Raw genomic sequence first — 20,789 nt, 5'->3', positions numbered from 1 at the left:
ATACTAATAAAGGACTGGCTTATCTATAGCCAGTTGAGTAGCACTTGAAATATTTGGCTCCATGAAACCTGATGTACTTATAGATTCTGTTTTCTTCAAGGTTGTATCTCCTGGTCGAATGTACTTACTGTAAGTCGCTTGGATAAAAGCGTCAGCTAAATGCAATGTAATGTAACAGTTTAGTTCGTTTCACGCATAGAAGTGAACTCTGTGACAGCTGGCTGTTAATGATGTCCAGGGTGGCGTTGAACACATAAATTCTGAAACGGCTCTCGCCATTACTAAGTCTCTCTCTCTTGACTGAGTTCATCAAAGTGGCGTTTCATCCCTTCTTTTGCGAATTTCCGTGAACTCGCTTTGCGCTCCCCATCTCTCAGCAAGATTTTGAGCGGCGCGTTGACCTGGTCAAAGTTATCTCTGTATGCAGATAGGGCCTGAATTGTGTTTTGGAGGAAACCAACAGCTTTGTGGATGTCTACATCCTTTGCCTGCAACATCTTTGACACTGCATTCATGTTTTCCAGTATTTTTGTCTGTTGTAAAATAAAGCTGAATTTTTCCATATGTTTTTTTAGGGCTGTAGCCTCGTCCCTTCCTCCCTCTTTTCGCTGACCAGAGCGATTTTAGTTAGAGCTTTCATGATATCTACATACCGGTATCTAAGGGCAGCAATTGCATCATGTCTTGAGCACCACCTGGTTGTGCAGAGGCGCTTCATGGTAACTTTACCATGCTCTGAGAGTTCTGATGACATGATACTGGAAAGGAGTGACCATCTCTTAATACTTTGTGCTGAAAAAAGTATAAGAGTCTCAAGAATATCATAAAAATTGCGCAGCTCCACTATATTCTTTACGGAGTCATTCAGTGTCAGATTTAAATTGTGTGCAGCACAGTGTACATATTTGGCAAGCGGTTCCATCTCCATGATCCTGGCCTGCACACCTGAATAGACCCCACTCATGTTCGCTGCGCCATCGTATCCCTGGCCCCGACACTTGCTCAGGTCAAATCCGTACTCTCTATGCTGTCCAGGATTTTCTTTTGGAGTTCACGAGCTGACGTGTCCACTGTTTCCACGAACCCCAAGAAAGCCTCATTTATCAGGATATCTTTTGCGTTGTCGTTTTCATCCCTCTTGTCACATATCTATACACCTGGCTAATTTGGTCTCTTTTAGAAATATCTTGGGTGGTGTCCATGATCACAGAAAAAAACGGAGCATTATTTATTTCTACTTGAATGTCGCAACTGCAACCCGCTTTGCGATTATCTAGATTATCTCATTTTGAACAGCTGGACTCAAGTATTTCACAGAACCTTGTGGTCGCTCAACAAGTTATTTCAGAACCGGATCGTAACATGCTAAAAGTTCTATCATACTGAGAAAGTTTCCACTGTTGGGCTGTCCAACAATCTCCCTATGTCCTCTAAAAGCCAAGTTACAAGTGGCCAGAGTGATTGTAACGTTGACAATACGCTCAAGTACCCTGTCTCCAGTAATTAGCAGCATTCCTTGCATTCCTCTCCATGTTTGCATCGATTCTCCCGTTTTTCTTCCACTGTTCATATATGACACACGCTCCGACATGGACCTGATGTGAGTCAATCCTCGCAGACAAATGTTGCCAGTCACGAACTCCTTTGACCCACGCATCACTCTAGAACGGTGCACCTCGGTTTGCGAACAGCCAGCACGGCTCACAATAGGCACAGTCCAGGGTGGGGGAGTAACACAGCCATGTCCGTGGCAGTTTGATACCTGCTCTGGTAGTGGTGGTGTAATACATCTCGGAGAAACACCTGTTTCCTTGATGTGTGTCTCTGGGGAATGGGCCGGAAGGCCTACAATATAGCCTTTGAGCTTGGCGTCGGGGATCTCAATAGCGCCATAGAGTCCCCTATCGGTTGGGGCCCTTGGGGGAACTGTTGGACCACCGCCGGGCACAGCCAAATCCATCCTCTCCTCCTGGCTCATGGCTGGAGAAGAAGGTCGCACAGCCACGGATACAGCTTCACTTGTGGAGCTAGATGATGGTGAGGCAGGTGAGCTATCGTTAGCCTCCGGCTCCGGCTGCCGCTGCACCTCAACATTACCAACGTTAGCGTTCGATTTCGAGGAGGATGTATGACAAAGAAAAACTGTCTAATTTTGTCAGTTTAGCCTTTACATCTCCTTGTTCTCTCTTGTCCTTTCTCTTTTGAGCGCCGCTCTTGTGTTTTGGTTTGCTGTACATTATAAATGCTAGCTATTCAATTTGTTATAATTCTGCCGATCTTGCTGCTGCTATAGCTGTGTAGTACACATAACTTTTGATGTTGATTTAACGGTTCGCTCGTCACGCAAGGTATCACATGACATGAAAGGGAGCAAGGTCATTGGACAGACAAATTACAAATTAATTTAGGTTGCTAGGTTACTTTGAAGACTGCGTGAACCAGTCAATGCCATTGGGGCCCCAAAAAATATCATTGGGGCCCCAAAAAAAATAAAAAATAATAATAATAATTATATATATACATTTTTGTATACGGCTGCACCGTCGATAGTTACGCCACTGCTGTGTGTGGACAAGTGTACAAAGAAAACCAACAACCCAATGACCGCCCAGTCAGTGATTATGTGGACATCGAGCCCCACCACACCTGTCTGGCTGGTCCTGTGACTTATACTCCGAAGCGACGTATATATTGAATTTTGTCTGACTGCGTTCAAACTCCGGCCAATAGATAGCACAATATACAATCCTGACAACTGAAAACTGCTGTACCACCGGAGAAGAAAAAAAGTCACGGCAACTGGGAGGATGCGTCACGTAACTTTCCAGGATGTTGTGGGATGGATGGACACAGCATGGGCTTCAGTGACGACCGACACCATCCTGACGGGATTCAGAAAGGTCTAATCAGAGCTGATTCTGATGGTGAGTGTGAGGACAGCCCGGAGCAGGACATGCTGCTTCATCCACACCGGAGTTGGCGGAAGTGTTTAACAGCGACTGTATAAATACAGTGAGAATTCCGAGTGGATAAGCTAATTAGCGGCTAGGCTAATTAGCGTATCAGTATTATGTGCCAAAGCTCATTGTATGGGTTATTTTGTTTATTCAGCTCGTCAGTTTTCATCAATTCATTAAAACTTCAGTAAAGCTGACATCCTTGCTGTGATCAACGGCTGGCTCCTCTACAAGCAGGACTGCAAAGCTCTAAAGATGCCAAAGCAGGGGCCCCATCCAAGAGATCACAACCTCCACTGGATGTACGCAAGGACCCTAATGGCACATGTTCCATTGAAGACAAAGAGAGGACGCTGCAGACACTGCAGTAAGGGTACACAAACACGCAATGGAGCAAGTGTGACGTCCGTCTGTGCTTTTCCGACGAAAGGAACTGTTTTTGGGACTACCATTGTATTCATATTTAATAAATGACTATTCATAAAAGATATGACTGATGTGTGATTATTATTCATGATATAGGGCTAAGTAAGCAATCAATCCTGCAAATCAACCCTTGGTTGTTCAATATATTTATTCAGACAATGTGAGTAGAAATACAGAAATTCTTGCTCCCACCTAAGCCCAACGTTGCAATATTACAAACATTTCTCTAAAAACTTACCAAAACGTAAACAATTTGAAAACTCTTTAATTTCTACACCAGAGGCTCCCTACAACAACATCTGAAAGGTCAAATGTTTTTCTATATTTGGGCTTTACATGGGTTAACATGTCTAAATGGTCCAGGTAGTCTATTCTCTTCATTTTATAGCTTTTCTCTGTGTTGCGCTCGGTTGTGCTGCATCCAGTAAATGGTTGTTAATGTAGGAGTTTTTATCCAATCATATTTCAGTTTGCGTTTGCGTTTAGATTTTGAAGCTGTTTTTTCAACCCACAATGGCTGACAGCGGAGAATAAATTGATTTGGGGAAGCTAGCAAGCCTGTCGCAGCCGGGGAAAAGGTTTGACTGTCAGCTTCAAATAACTAACTACAGCGGTACCTCTCAGCCGCCGAGGAACACTGCACACTGCTGGGAACGCCTGATATTATTATTCACAACTGATCCACTGTTTGGAGCGAGAGAGGGTTTGAAACTTTAGTTGTCTAACCAAGGCAGCAGCGAGACACCAACGCACTGCCGGACACTTACAAGCAACGGTGCTTTTGAAAAGGGGAAGCCCGAGTGGATCTAGAGTTTAACGAAGAAGTGTGTAGGAAAACGCTCCACAATGATTTTTACCAGAAATATAATAATTTGTTGTACTTTCTTTTCATTTTATTAAGTAAATATCTCTGCTAGAGATGATGTATGTGGCTGCAGTGAAAGGAGACTTTTTGAATTGTGTTATTTGGGTTTCTTGCTTTAGTTATGCCATTAATTCTCGCTAAATGAGACACCTGTCTGTGATGCAGGGGACGGGGGGGGGGGGGGCAAGGGTCACCCTGCAAGACTTTGCCCATTTTATGTGCTACATAATTATGGTCTGAGACCTAGGTCGGCGAAGACCCTATTGAAATCGGTCGCGCAGCGACCGATAAACCTTCGAAAAACACCCAAAACAGGGAAAAACGACCGGCAAAAGCACAGAAAAGGTTCGGAAATCATGACGGCTGATAGGCCGCGTGAGCCACTCTGATAGGCCTGCAACTCGCATAATTGATATCGTTACGATCAATTTAGTCGATAACCATGCAAAACCCACAAAAAAACAGGGAAACGAGGGGCAAAAGCCCATTTAAAAGTGGCCTAAATCATGGCAGTACGTAGCCCATGCGACTATGCACGCGCGTCAGAAGTGGTGAAAATGTCGATATTTAATTGGTTCCGGAACTTTGCGTAAAAAAATTGCGTAGGCCACGCCCACTTCAGTTTTTAACGTAAACTCCCCCCCACTTTCACTTTCACGTAAACGAACGAAACTCTAGGTATATCTAGGGTGCGGAGACGAACAAAAAAAGCCTCTTGGAGGGGTATAAAATAACGTAAATGAAGTCGGCCATTTTGAATTTCGTCCTCCGTAGGAATTTTGTATCGCGTTCGGGACTTTATCCGAACGACCCGAAATTCGTCGGGTATTATCTCGAGACATGGCCGGCAAATTGTTATCACGCAGTTTTTCTGTTTTTCGCACGGCGTAGCCGTGATTCGGCGCCAAAGTTCGCATTCGCGTCGATGCTAGGCGATCCCTCGCCATGGAACACGATGATGTCATAACTCAAACTGACATACTCAGAACGCCACCACTGATGTTACTTAATTTGGCGTTACCACGGCAAACGGATCTTCGCCATAAACTACGGTGTCGCTGTAACTCCAATGGACACGGTCCCCATCGTCCCCCCAATCTTCACTTTTATATCACCGGTTCATGCCTCAACAGCTCTACATGAAATCTGAGATAACACCATATGCCGTTTCCATGGAAACACATCCTTCGCCAAAAAATACGATGTTCTTGTAATTCAATGGAAAATCGTCCAAACAGCACCAGACTTCAGACTATCATTAATGGGCCGGCCCTCAACAGCTCTATGTCAATTAGGGGATGTCATCATATGCCGTTGCCATGGCAACAGATCCCTCACCATGAAACATGGTGTTGTCCTAACTCAATGGAAATTCGTCCAAACGGCACCAGACTTCAATTTACACACGGCAATCTATTGCACGTCTGTCCGTCCTGGGAGAGGGATCCCTCCTCTGTTGCTCTCCCTGAGGTTTCTCCCATTTTTCCCTTTAAACTGTGGGTTTTCTCCGGAAGTTTTTCCTTGTACGATGTGAGGGTCTAAGGACAGAGGGTGTCGTATTGTCATACTGATATTTTGTACAAACTGTAAAGTCCACTGAGACAAATGTACATTTGTGATATTGGGCTATATAAATAAACATTGATTGATTGATGAGGAGTTATTTCCAAAATGCTATAAACGCCAAATTGAAAAAAAATTGAGTTTGTCGTGCCATTTTACTGTGTACTGACCTATTCACTGCTCTATCAACATTTCATGCCAAATCGCTATATATCCTTGTTTAAAATGTACGGCAAGATGCAGTTCCTTTCCAAACCGCGATAAGCGCCAAACCTATTTTGAGCCTAAACGCGATATGTCCTCTCTACCAATCAGAATTCGGTGAGCATTCTATGCAATCCAACATGGCGGCGCTCTGAGTCGAGGTTTGTTTATGTTCATTCAGTCTTCGAAATATGTCTTTAACCTGTTAAACCCCGAGCCTGTTTTTCAGGTTTCAGGCTCGAAAATGACATTCCCAGAACAAATGACCATATCTTCCTTCTAAAAGGGTTAAATTAATAATCTTTTTTCTCAAAGTAATGATAAACCTGTGAGTTGGATGTAGAAAAAGTCAGATTCAATATAGATGTTTTTCATTTTAAAGAAAATTCAGATTGAACATGGTAAAAAACTGTAAATTATAGTGTCCGTCCAAAAAATATGTTTTACTTATAGTGAAAACTAACCTTGGATGATGGAACTAAAAGCTTTAGGAATCCAAAGTACAACATATAATAAGTACCCTGTATCAAGATTGATGCAAAACAAGTGACATTTGACCTTTTTAGACAGATTGAGCAAAAAAAAACCTCTTCTGGGGCCATTTGGGTGGATTTTCCATATCTCTGGCCCCCCTTGCTGGATATTGACATGTGACATCTCTTTGTGACCGTCAGAGCCAATGGAATCGAGGGGAACTCCCACATAGTCCTTATTTGGTAATGTGTGTGTGTGAGACTGCCGCATAGCCTAGACCGGAAGCAGCAGCCACTCTGGTGGCTACCATTAGCAGCTAACGTTTCCGCTCTCCGATTTTTACATAAAAATGGAATTATGGATCATAAATTAAATCATTTTTTTATACAGAGACGTTAAAAACCTATGGATTAACCGATTCAGCCGCGTTTTTTCTCATTTTAATGCCATTCAACACGTATTTTGATCAGATTGACAGCTACGGTGAGACGATCTCCCTAGAAGCTCCGTAAAGGTACGTGTTGTGATGTCTGTATTTGCTTCCCCTGTCGCGAGTCCGGATCACTCTGAAGAAACACACTCCTCAATGTCAGTTTCGGTACTTTAATGACAAGGATGACGACACCCTGAAACAGAGCAATGCAGCAAGATAAGCTGACAAAGTACTAGATAGATACTAGATAAGATAAGCTGACAAAGTACTACATACATGCATGTCATGACCAATACACATATATTCAATTACATAGAGTAAAGACACACCAAACAATAGTGGAAACAATCTTACATGAATGAGTGGATGAATGTCTCAACTCGAGGCGGAGTGAATGAACAATATTTGAACTAAAATGGCCGCTCAACACTACCGGGTCAGAGCACGGCATATCCGGACAGCGACAGCAGTGACGCTGCCCTCTAGTGGCCGGCGATAAACTCTTCAAGGCAAGGCAAGTTTATTTATATAGCACTTTTCAACACAAGGCAATTCAAAGTGCTTTACAAAAAATGAAAGACGTTCACACTCAGTGATGATACTATATACCTAAATAATCTGTGGAACCTCAGCTTTAATCTGATATCTTGTATGTGCAGCTACGATAAGTAATAAGGGTACTTTTATCTTGAGTTCTGTGCCAATGTCCGTTAGCATTTTTCGCTAAGGGGTCATTTAGATGCTTCTTATGAGACTTGTGTTTTGTTTTGGTAAAAATGGTTTGTATCGTCAGTTAGCTGAGATTATTTCCGTTAATCTGGTATAACACATTAATAGGTTCTTAAATATTAAGATCCCCTGAGACACAGTGTCGTGAAAAAAAAAACAGGGTCCCCACCGACGGGGACCCTTGGGGTTTAACAGGTTAAATGTTTTAAACTGTTGCAACACCTTTGATGGCCTGGATGAGCCAGTGAGACCTACACCTGGGGGTAGAAAACGTCGACTGGACAAAAGCAAAAGAGGTTCCTAACCCCTGCTAAGGAGAAAACTGGAATGGTAATAGCAAGTTAGTTGTGTGTAATTCTGTTTATTTCATACTGGCTACAATCAATGTATTTGACAATCTAAATAATTTACTTTCACAGGCATCAGCAAAGACCGTGTGTCCCGGGTGGCTCAATATTATGCTGAGACTGCTGAGGCTAGCCCAGAGAGAAGAGGTGGTGCACGGCACAGTGAGGAGCAGGCAAGGAGAAGGCAACTCATTGTTGAGCACGTCCAGTCCTTTACCTGCAGGGCCAGCCATTATGGGCGGAGAGGAGCACCAGGCCGCAAGTATCTCCCCAGTGACCTGAATGTGCGCAAGATGCATGAGCTCTTTGAGGCTCAGAACCATGCTCAGACCAGCTACTCCCTCTATTATTCAGTGTTCTCCAAGGATTTCAATCTTGGCTTTGGTCACCCAGCCACAGATGCATGCGCTGATTGTGCCAAGTACAAGCTCAGGATTGCAGATCCAAATCTAGCTGAGACAGAGAAGAGGATGGAATCTGCATCATTCATCTTGCATTGCCGCCGAGCGCGCGTCTTTTATGACCTGTTAGGCAGGGTTGCCGAAGGTCATGTGTGACCTTGTGTGAATGGATGGATTTATAGCGTTTTGAAAAAAATAAAATAAAAAACTTTGATTTAATCAACAATATTGTTGTTTGATTTAATAATCATTGTTCAATATGTTCAGACTGAGCCAACAAACCATTTTAACAGGATACATTTAATATTAACAAAATGTGTGGGTCTAGGTAAAAAATGTCATTTTCCTGAAAACTATTCAAATGGATGTATAGCGTTTTGGAAAAGAACTCCTCATATGATGGCTACTAGTCCAGCCCTCAACAGCACTATGTCAATTAGGGGATGTCATCATATGCCGTTTCCATGGCGACAGATCCCTCGCCAAAAAACCTGGTGTTGTTGTAATTCAATGGAAAATCTTCCAAACGGCACCAGACTTCATATGATGGCTCCTAGTCCGGCCCTCAACAGCACTATGTCAATTATGGGATGTCATCATATGCCGTTTCCATGGCAACGCGTCCCTCGCCAAAAAACCTGGTGTTGTTGTAATTCAATGGGAAATCGTACAAACGGCACCAGACTTCATATGATGGCTAATGGTCCGGCCTTCAACAGCTCTACGCCAATTATGGGATGTCATCATATGCCGTTGCCATGGCAACAGATCCCTCGCCATGAAACACAGTGTTGTCATAACTCCATGGAAAATCGTCTAAACGGCACCAGACTTCAGATTACAGTTAATGGTCTTGCCCTCATCACCTCCATATGACAATAGTGAGTTTTCCTCAAAAGCTGTTGCCATGGCAACACATTCCTCGCCGTTAAGCACAGTATTGCTATAACTCCTCTGTAAATAGGTAAAAAAGTGTTCAAATTTCACATGTGTGCGAACCGTCAAGCCCTCGAGACATATATGTGTCAGTTTTGAGATTTCTTCAAATGTCGTTGCTATGGTAACAAAATGGTCGCTGTGAAACACGGTTTTCTCATAACTCCAGTTAACATGCTCCAAACGGCACAAAACTACACAGGTTTGATAACAATGCAGCCCTCAACACATCTAGGCGTATTATGGGGTGTCATCAAATTTCGTTGCCATGGCGACAGATCACTCGCCACAATGTTTATGATACTGCTGTAACTCCCATGTACGTTGTCCGATCGACCTGAAACTTCCCACGTTTGCCAACGGCCGAGTCCTCGAGACATCTGCCTGACGTCGACGTGCGGACAACAGCATGCGGAGCGTCGAAGACCCGTTCAACGCTGCTTGCAGCTTTAATTATGGTTGCAATACAATCAGAGCTAAATATATATTATCTTCTATAGAAAGGTTCATAGAAATAATAACATGTGTTAAAGATGGAGTATCTGGCAGTCCTTTGTCTCATGTGTGAATATTTCTTGAAGTAGATTTATAAGGTGCACTGACTCACCCTGCGCTGGGGGGGGGAGAGTCCCTCCATGCTGTCCCCGAGGTGCCCCTCCCCCTCAGTGTAACTCCTCCGCTCCAAGCCTCTCCTCCACAGAGGGACCGGGGTCTCACTGCTCATGTCTGAAACATAAATCACAAACAAGAGGTTTGGCATACAAGTGTGTAAAACGTTTTCAAATTTGACTTGGGTATAGTACTTGAGTAAATATACTTAGTTACTTTACATCACTAATTATGAAGTGTGTTGCATCTGACTCCTCAGCAGTGTGAGTGTTCACATGTTGGGGCCTCGTGCAGAGGGGGGGTGAGGCTGTTTGATGGAACGCTGCAGGTCTGTTTACCCTCTGTTTGACTCACTTCCCTGTTACCCCCCTCACCATCACATGGACTCACACGTTTTACTAATCATGACCCTCTGCTAGGCAAAACCTAAACTAAATGCCTCAGTCAGTCAATACACACTGAGTGACGTTGGTGTAAAGTAGCTAAATACATTTAGAGACTTGTACTTTACTTGAGTATTTTAATCTTTTGCTACTTTGTACTTCTACTCCACTACAGTTCAGAGGTACATGTTGTACTTTTCCTCCACTACATGTATGTAATACCTTTAGTTACTTTACAGATCTGGATGAATGATGTGAAATCTAATCAAGTGTTAAATCAGACTTTAGTTCCACATGGAGTAAATCCACCAGCTCCCCTGCAGTATACAAAGTCATTCAAACTAGCTGCACCTTTACCAGCTTTGAGAACACTTTAATGATCAATCATTATAAAACATATCATATATATTATTCTGAAATGGACCAATCTGCACAATCACTACTTTGGCTACTTTAACTATATTTTTAATCTTCTGCATTACCTCTGTGTGACTGCAACACATTCAAACAGCAATGATTAGAATAAACAAACTGTTAATCCTTTCTACTACCCTGCAGTTCCACATATCAATCAAAACTCTTCATGTTGTTTTCCCCTGTCTTTAATGCTTTAATTCCTCCACCTGTAACAGTCAGTGTCTGGTTTATGAATCCATGGTACAGTCAGAGATATCCACTCTGCACCTTATCTGGTCCCCAACTCTCCTTCTGAGAAGAACCAAGGCATTCCACAGTCCACGGGACATTGTGTGTTCCCGCCATGAGCAGGATGCCAGGAATTCCGCCGGTGTCCCACTCGAGTCATAACTTCATCTTCCCCAGCGGGACCTCCGAGCTGTCAGTCAACAGCGCCCCCCCGCTCCCAAGCGATGTGAGCTGCTCCCAAAACAATGTTGATAACATGAAACCTGTTAAACCCCATCCCTGTTTGTCAGGTCTCAGGCTCGAAAATGACATTCCCAGAACAAATTACCATATCTTCCCTTCTAAAAGGGTTAAATGAATAATCTTTTTTCTCAAAGTAATGATAAACCTATGAGTTGGATGTAGAAAAGTCAGAATCAATATAGATGTTTTTTATTTTAAAGAAAATTCTGATTGAACACAGTAAAAAACTGTAACTTATAGTGTCCGTTAAAAAAATATTTGTTACTCATAGTGAAAACTACCCTTGGATGATGGGATGGTAGACTAAAAACTTTAGGAAATTTGACCTTTTTAGAGAGATTTAGCACAAAAAAAACACGTCTGGGCTCATTTGGGTGGATTTGACCTATCTCTGGCCCCCCTTGGTCGATTTTGATGATTGACATCTCTTTTTAACCGTCAGAGCCAATGGAATCGAGGGAAAGTTCCACATACACACAGGTTACCAAATAAGGAGTGAGAGTGATGCGTAGAAAAACCGGAACCGATTTTTGCATAAAAATGGAATTATGGATTATCAATACTTTTTTCAAAGAGACAGACACATTGGATTGACCTATGGATTAACCTTCAGCCGCGTTTTTTCTCGCTTTAATGCCATTGAACATGACTTTTGATCAGAATAACAGCTAAGGTGAGCATATCTCCGTGTTTTGCTACCTAAAGCTACGTTGTGTTCACACCAAGTTCTTTTCTCACAATAGTTCATGAGAACTCAGTTCATGAGAACTCTTTTAGTTCTCATGAACTAAGTACAGATCGCGTTCACACCGCAATGAGTTCCTGGGGGTGGATAAGGCAAATGAAGCCGCTGACGTCACTTCTTCTTCTGCTTTGGGTTTACTGGCAGGCCGCAAACAACTTCACGGCGTATACTGCCACCCGAAGTCCCCGGCCGGAAGTCCCCGGAGTTGGGGAAGCTGCTGGGACTCCCAGCAGCTTCTACGAGTAATCGCCAGAACGCCAGAACGCCGACACCTCCGCATCTCCACCGCTCTAATGTTTACTTTCGTGTTGCCATAAGTTAGTCTCTCTGCGTTTCTGCGCTGGGCTAATGCTAATAATGCTAATGCGAGGATAATAAAATGGCGGATTCACAAAACTTTTTTTTTGGCAGTTTTACAGGGCGTGGTTTGCAATCCGTCCAGCCAATCAGACATAGGAACCTTTTTCTCCCACGAAAGTCCCTGCTCTGTAGCAGGGACTGAAAAGGGGGTACAAATGGTTCTGATTAACTAATTTAGTTCACATAGACACTGAAAAACCCTCTTCATTTGTCACACACACACACACACACACGTACATACATGCACACAGTACAGCACACTGCAAATAACCCATCCTAGTACTAGGAGCAGTGGGGGGGGATCCTGTGCCTTGCTCAAAGTCACCACGGCAGTCCACACTCCTTTTAAGTCTGGGACTTGAACCTGCGATCCCACAGCATCCCTACTGAGCCACTGGATCCTAGGGTCCTCTGGAGGTGAGGCCCACTGGAAATCTGCCGCACTTTAACTGTGATTGAAGTGGTCAGAAGGTCGAACAGTGTGGTTGTATCTGGGAAGTTCAGGAGTGCAGGGCCACATTTGTACTTTGTTGTATATTTCCAGATCCATTTACTCAAGTACTGTACTTAAGTAACATTATGAGATGATTGTGCTTTAGTTGAGTATTTCCATGTTATGCTACTTTATACTTCTACTCCACTACATTTAAAAGGGAAATAATGTTATTTTACTCCACTACCTTTAATCAACAGCTTTATCTACATTTAACATCATGCATCTCTAAAATGTAACTAGTGGACTAACTCTTAGTCACAAAAGATTAAAATAATACAAATATTTTACATAAAATCAATAATATAAAATTATAAACACACATAGGCAATTGTTCTGCCCAATGACTACTTTTACTTCTTAATTTAAGTTCATTGTGCTGATAATACTTTTGTGCTTTTACTTTAGTAAGATTTTGAATTCCGGTATTTTGACAATAATACATTGCTACTTTTTCTCAAGTAAAGCATCTGAATACTTCTTCCAACACTGTACATTTCCATAATCTACGACCCAACAATTACTCCGACCAGGTGCTCTCTTTCCTTCCAATATAAACATAATGCTGTACATCCGCTGCCGACCAAGTTTGAATACACATTTGTTCAAAAGCACACTGAAGGACAGAACTGTTCTAAAACAAACAATGTAAGACTGCAGACAGAGTACCTGTCCTGGTGGATAGGAGGGGGTGCCGGCCGACCTCGTGGATGGTGGACAGGTCGGACAGGGTCCCACTGGGGGACAGACACTCACTCCTGGAGGGTCTCTTGTGAGGGTCCTGGAACGCCAGCTCTGCTGCTCCACAGTTGCAGTGCTGCTGGAAGAAGTCCTGCAGGAAGAACACCAGATGCATATTACCATATTCTTCATTTAGCATTTTATATTGTTAATCTATTGATTTCAATGTTATATGCTTTTGGCATTATCGTTGTTATTTGTTTAACCGTGTGAACAGCAGCTAAGGCAGCAAAACTGACCTGTGCTTTGATAGCTATGCATTCATATTTTCCTCATTATTTAAAAAAAATCAGAGCATCGATCTAATTGAGGTTTACATCGTTCAGTTTAGTTTGAAAACAGTGAAGAACAGTTTGTGCTTTACAGCATTAAAACATTGCATTGCTAACTTTACCAGTGGTCTAGTTACTACATGAATCCTACTGTCACACATACAGTGTCTGCGTGTCAAAAATGTGTTCAGATAGGACTTTGCTATTGAGAAGATAACAGCAGGGAACTGGGGAAGGCTTTCATGGTCATTCCTCCTCTCCTCGCTCTCTCTCGATTCTCATCGAGCTCTATCTACTCTCTCCTCTCTCTCTCTCATAGCTATCGCATAATATATCTCTATATCTCTCTCTCTCTCTCTCTCTCTCTCTCTCTCTCTCTCTCTCTCCTCTCTCTCTCTCTACTCTCTCTCTCTCTATCTATCTCTCTCTCTCTCTCGAAGAGGGTCCTCTGCTCTCTCTCTCTCTCTCTCTCTCTCTCGGAAGAGGGTCTGGAAGCTGAGTTTTTAACTCCTGTGAACACATACATTTATAGGTTTTTCCTCCAGCCGGCTCTTTCCCCCGAAAACCAAACAAATGTCGGTCTAGAAGCAAGAACCACATACGTCACGCTTACGTCAGAGGCGGGGGCAGGGGCGGGATTAACCTGAGACATAATAACAGTTTATGGCGAGTACGGCAAATAAAAGTTGTAACAAGCAGTAGTGGTGAGCAAAGTGACTAGAACGCAACCATACACTTATAAAAAAAAAACACTTTATAAAGTCAGGCAACACTAACCAGGCTTAGTGTGATTCTGTTTATTTGTACCTTACCAAAGTAAGGTTTTGGTGTGAACAAAACGGGGGCTGAACCAGAAGAGCGCAAGCACGGAGCTAGAACGGGAACCGCGTTGGTGTGAAAGGGGCATGACAGACAGCAATGCTACATACAATATTTATTTCAGGTTTATATGGCATTTGGAAGGTCTATGCTATTCTATAGCTTAATAATGTTGGTTATTTCAACACATGCTGAGTCAGCAGTGCTGAATTGTAGAATTGTAGAATTCAACAGACACAGATATTGCACCAATCAAATTACAGTATTGAACACACAACACTTTTAAAATACTGTATGTGGTATTTGGTACTCTCATTCAGGATTATGATAAACCAGAGCGACTAAATGATGCTAGATACATGTTCACATATCAGAACGTTGATGATAAAATGTAAAGGTTAAACTATGTTTTAAAAATTGGAAAGAATGATTCAAACATTTAAAACACAAGATTTGTCTAATTGCTTCTCCTTGAAAATGTAATGTTACAAATCTGTTCCAAAGTTTTAAAACTTTGACTAAAATCTGTCCCTTCGGGTTGGCATACTGGGATTTTCAACATGATTTGTGATCAGACAGACAATTATACATCAGAAATACAATCCTTGCCCATAACCCCCCGCCCCCCCAGACAGCAGAATAAGAGTCCCACCTCTCTGGTCCTCGCCCCCCGGCCCTCTCTCTGCAGGCTGCTGATGTGCCTCTGCAGACGGAGGTTGGTCTCCTGCAGCTGGCCCATCTTCTCCATCAGCTGGCAGATGTGCTCCAGGTAACCCAGGCCGGAGCTCAAAGGGCTGGGACTAGCCTGCTGGCCCCAGACACACAGAGGGGGGGGGGGGGGGGGGCAGGTTAGTCAGGATTACAGCAGGAAGCTGATAGGAGATTTGGAATTTTTCAGAAAATGAGCTGATCAGATTTTGCCACTTTGTGGTGTCACAATGTTTTTTGGGTTGGGAAACCATTAGCCCATAACCAACCAAGGTAACCCCCGCCCACCTTATCACCTGAATCATTGTACATCATTGTATTATCAGACATTGATCATGGCCAAGTTAACATTAACTCATTTTGGATTACGTATTGCTTTCTTTGAATCAAAAAGGAAGTGGTTTAATGTAATGATGGTTTAACTTAGACAATCAGCATTTTTTGTTTCTGTAATTAGCTTGATTTAATTTCCGTAATGAAGAGTTATAGTACTTATACTTGCAAAGTATGGAATAGGAAAAAAGTCTGATAACTTAAAAACAAAAGGAAACGATAATATTGTGAGATTTTGTGTTTAACTTGACTTTGAAATGAGGATTAATTATATAAACATTTTACAAAATGATATGATAAACTATAGAACTTTGTCAAGGTTTAACAATCATCTAAAAACTGCTTTCAAAGAACCACATTTTCAGAATGAGAATATTCAGGGTCATTTCTGACATCATTTTGTCAGACTCACTTACATCTTGAATATTCTTTGACAGATTTTCAGATGTCTTATTTTCCACATGGTAGAAAAGGTTTTATAACACAACCAACACACATTGAAGAAATAAAAAGGGATTATGTTTGCTGCATAACTTAGATTCCATAATGTCATGAGCCAGGAGCTGCAGTTTTTCAGCAATGTAAAAAAGAAAACAAGTTTTTTTTTGCAAATATTTATCCAATGATCAACATTCCTAAAAATATCCTGACAAAAGCAGGATGTGAGCTCAGGTCGGGGTCTGTCCCCCTCTTTCCTGTGCCACGGACACTGGAGCCCCAGTCAGCTAGCTGGGATGGAAACACAGTGGAACAATGGGTCTGAGGCTGGAGGACTGACATCACTTCCTGTGAGGATCCTCTGGGGATCAGAGGCTCTTGACCATGAACACGTTCACACTATACGCTGTGCGGTGGACACTTTCATCTGCATTCTTCTTTCAATGCGTCATCAAAAATAAAAGGTTCATCATACTCTGATGTCCTGCCAACATCTCCTCTAAGCAACATTTTAGATACAGCTAACGGGCTGATTATGCTTAAAATGTGTTTTGAGTATGATTGAGTATTTTAATGCTACACTCATCATTATTCATTGAAATTAACAATGGGTTATTATGATTAAATGTCTAAGGTCACATGATATTCCAGCTCTGCAGTCCTCCTCAGCTCTTCTGAGCGCATGAGCATCTTTTTAAAGGTTGATTTGGTTTTACGACCTCAACATTCTCTGCTTCATCATCCCAATACGTTTTGACACAAAATGCTTCAATCAGGTTCAAAGGGATAAAGTGATATTCATCAGAGGGATTACTCATCTCTTTTCAAGTCAACACACCCCTGGTGGTTTTTGGAGCCTAATTAAGATAAGAAAGGGTATTCCTTCCAGGAGATGACCCTCGGGGGTCTGTAACCCTAACCAATATGACTGCTCAGACACGCTATCAGGGCTGGGCTGATCTTATCCTTGGCCCACAGAGACCTCTTGATCCACAGCCGGGAAAAGAGGGTGAGATTCAGGAATGCCCTCTTCTGCGTGCGTACAAATTGGAAAGCACATGCAAACAAACACACATCCTGCTGCACTTCCTCTGAGCTTCCTCTGTCAAAAGCCAATAACGTCTCACACAGCGAGCAGACTGAGGCACCCAGGATGAAAGCTTCATGTCCAACACAACAAATACAACCAGATCGTCCAATAATGAGCAGGAATTGTCTCTGATGTAACCATCAGTGGAAGATCCCACATCAGGAATCCCTACTGTCCCTTAGACACTCATCTTCTGTGCTCATAAATCACACATCAGTTAAAAAATGTCTTATTTTTGCTGTTTTTTAAATGTATTTCCAAAGCTGTTTAGATGTATGCCTGTCCGATAAGGTGCTCAGGGATCCATAGATGGTTCACTGAGGCATGGTTTAAATGAATACCCTACTTTTTTTGTTAGTTTTTTTATCAAAAGGTTTAGGTGAACATTTAAGTAACATCTGCTTTTATGCTTAAAATGTTTCCTCTTTCACATGTTAACTAAAGAAAGATCAACAATAAAATCCCAGATCTGTGGGGAACCTGAGGCTTCCTCTGACCCTCTTGTGATTGTTTCAGTGTCTCTGCTGAATCCAAATGACGTTCCTATCATGACCGTGTTGGAAAAGAATGAAGCACCAGATGTGCAGAGCCTGCAGATAGGGAGGAAGGTCCGAGCAGAGCACGTACACTGCTCCTCCTCTTCAACACACACACACACACACACACACACACACACACACACACACACACACACACACACACACACACACACACACACACACACACACACACACACACACCACACACACACACACACACACACACACACACACACACACACACACACACACACACACACACACACACACACACACACACACACACACACACACACACACACACACACACACACACACACACACACACACACACACACACACACACACACACACACACACACACACTGTATCTTCTCAACACAATGTGCTGGAGTTTCCTTCTGTCCACTGTTAGTTTTGGCATTTGACTCTGATGTGGATTGATTCTTAGTCTTTAATTGCAATGTAGGTTTAGTGACATTTATGTCAGCAACATTATTAGAGTGCTGAAGCCTCATCAGCTGGAGCTGTACACCCTAACTCACACAGTTACCCCATTCCCACCAAAGCAGTTCCAGGGCCAATTCAGAGCTAGAGCCTGATTAAGCTCTGATCTTCCTGTTTCCCCCGCCTTGAGGCTGGCTCCTGGCCTTAGCTGACTGTCAGTCAAGAACCAAGAAACAAATGTGTCAGGTTTACGTCGGAAGCAGGGTCAGATTAACCTGAGCAATAACAGTTAATTGTGAATTCATCATTCAGTGGTCGGTAAATGCAGCTGAACTACATTAATAAACAATGAAACACGGCACTGGAGAAAAGTATAATGTTGGAGAAGTCGTTCTTTAATCTAATCTGGCTTTGTACGATTAAAAGCAACACAAGCATCGACCCGAGAAAAAACAAGCGACATAAATGATGATGTCATGACGTAGCACCACTCAGGCTCTGGGCGGTCGAAACACAACTGGGGCTAAAAAGGTGAACCAGTTCAGAACCGTTAGCTTATCACACCTCCTCTTTTACAATCTGCATTTTGTACGGTTCTCATTCAATGTGCATCTCTACAACCAGGGGTTAAATTGTACGGGGATCTCTGGGCTCTCCGGGGCTCAGCTCTGACGTCATCACCCTCGCACTTTCATCATATATTTACAATAAACGATATATATATATTTTTTAAATCGTTCTTAACATAGACTATATATTTAGGGTTCTTAATAATTTTGTGGTCGATACTTTATTTTAGAATAGCAGATCTGTGTGACCAGCTATAGTTTATCAACTTAGTGAACGTGTGTCTGCTCTGCTCAGGTGCTGCAGCACCCCCCCGCCCGGACTCCGCTGCTCCTCCCTGTAACGGCCCATCTACATGGCGGCGTGCGTTGAAGCTTCAGCGCTTCTGCCCATTCACTTTGAATGGGATGACTTCACGCTTTGCCGAACTGCATTGTTGTTCCGTCGCTTCGCTTTGCTGGCGTTGCTCCCTTCAAAAGTTGAGCAATGTTCAACTTTTGAAGCTTCGACGGAAGCGTCAGCCAATCAAATCATATGCCAGTACAAGCTCTAGCCTATCAAACCGCGTGCTTGTGTGTCCGGGGCGGGAGATTCATGTGATTGGTTGTTGGTCGAGTTTCAGACACACCCACCGGCAAGCTTCAACGCACGCCGCCGTGTGGACGCTGCGTAAAGAGTCTGCAGCGGTGCCACCCGACCCGTCCTGCAACACAGAGCCCGTTTCTTAAACCATGCTAAATGTATGTAGCCTATGTGCATAAAGCTGAGTTATGATCAGTCAAAATAACAACAAATGTGGTGATGATTAAATAGTTTACCGTGACATTTACAGCATATTTTTGGCCATAATATCGCAGCCCTACAAATGAACTGAGATATCGACACATATTTTAAGCTATTCCAGTGCGCCAACCAATACAATGCACGGTTTTAAGGATAGGATCAAGTCACTACTCATGTAGTTGCTTTTTACTGTTCTTTAGTAAGTGTGCAGTGCAATTTTGATTTAAAATGGAGATTTGAAGGTTGGATATTTGTGAAAATGTCTTGTGTATATATTATCATCTAATTTCTGGTGTAAATTAATTCCAGTTTAATGTTACTATTAAAAAGACGGTTTTGTTTGTAATAATTTCTATTTTTATTGTCTCATTTGGTGGCACCATTGTGTGCATTTGATAGAGATACTGTTACGGTGGCTGTTACGGTGTGCAGGAAGCAGGACCCAAATGCAGATTAGAGTAACAATAATTCCTTTATTTCAAGGCTAGATATAGGCTACACAAAGACAGCACGGAACACTCACCGATGAACTGGTCATAACACAAGACAACCCGACAAAGAGAGACAGAAAACCCAGAACTTAAATACACCCAGGACTAATCACATAAACACGAGACAGGTGAGGAGGGAGGAGAAAACACAGAGGTACCAGGTGAACACAATCGGGTAATCGGGGAGGGAAACAGACAGAAAGCAAACAGGCAGGAAACGGGGGTGAACACTTTACAAAATAAAACAGGAAACCCAAAGATAGAAAAAGACAAGAAAAACACCAACACAGACAGATCCTAACAGTACCCCCCCTCAGGGGACGGATTCCAGACGTCCCAAAACAAAACAAAAAGTCCAAAACCCCAAGCAGGGTGGGTGGAGGGGGTCAGGAGGACGGGACTGAACTGACCGCCCAGGGGCACGGCAGAGGACCAGGAAGGGGTCTCGGGCGGAAGGCCCGGGGGCAAGGCAGAGTCCAAAAAGGGGAAGTCGGGCGGACGGCCCGGGGGTAAGGCAGAGGACCAGGAAGGGGTCTCGGGCGGACGGCCCGGGGGCAAGGCAGAGTCCAAAAAGGGGGACTCGGGCGGACGGCCCGGGGGCAAGACAGAGTCCAAGGTGGGGACCATGGAGGGGCGAAGGCAGCGGCAGGAAGAGTCAGGGGGCCGGGCCCGAGGGCGAAGGCAACGGCAGGAAAAGTCAGGGGACCGGACCCGAGGGCGAGGACCGCGGCACTCAGGGGGCCGGGCT

At 43.2% G+C, this 20,789-nt stretch overlaps 1 protein-coding gene across 3 annotated transcripts in view; it reads right to left on the bottom strand.

The window, feature by feature from the left end:
• Positions 1–20,789, bottom strand: part of si:ch211-250c4.3 (uncharacterized protein LOC100535981 homolog) — a 58,700-nt gene that overhangs the window by 25,363 nt on the left and 12,548 nt on the right. The window contains exons 3-5 of one of the 3 annotated variants that reach the window (XM_034216735.1): positions 15,298–15,453; positions 13,483–13,645; positions 9,943–10,061 (exon numbers count right to left, since the gene is read on the bottom strand). In XM_034216735.1, the coding sequence (XP_034072626.1) occupies positions 9,943–10,061; positions 13,483–13,645; positions 15,298–15,453 (438 nt within the window). The remainder of the gene's footprint in view (positions 1–9,942; positions 10,062–13,482; positions 13,646–15,297; positions 15,454–20,789) is intronic. The other 2 variants (XM_034216736.1, XM_034216737.1) reach the window with 2 other exon arrangements.

Source organism: Gymnodraco acuticeps, unplaced genomic scaffold (genome assembly GCF_902827175.1).
Source record: "Gymnodraco acuticeps unplaced genomic scaffold, fGymAcu1.1, whole genome shotgun sequence".
Classification (NCBI taxonomy): domain Eukaryota; kingdom Metazoa; phylum Chordata; class Actinopteri; order Perciformes; family Bathydraconidae; genus Gymnodraco; species Gymnodraco acuticeps.
The sequence above is the reverse complement of the archived record's forward strand: the minus strand, read 5'-3'. Positions and strand labels throughout refer to the sequence as shown.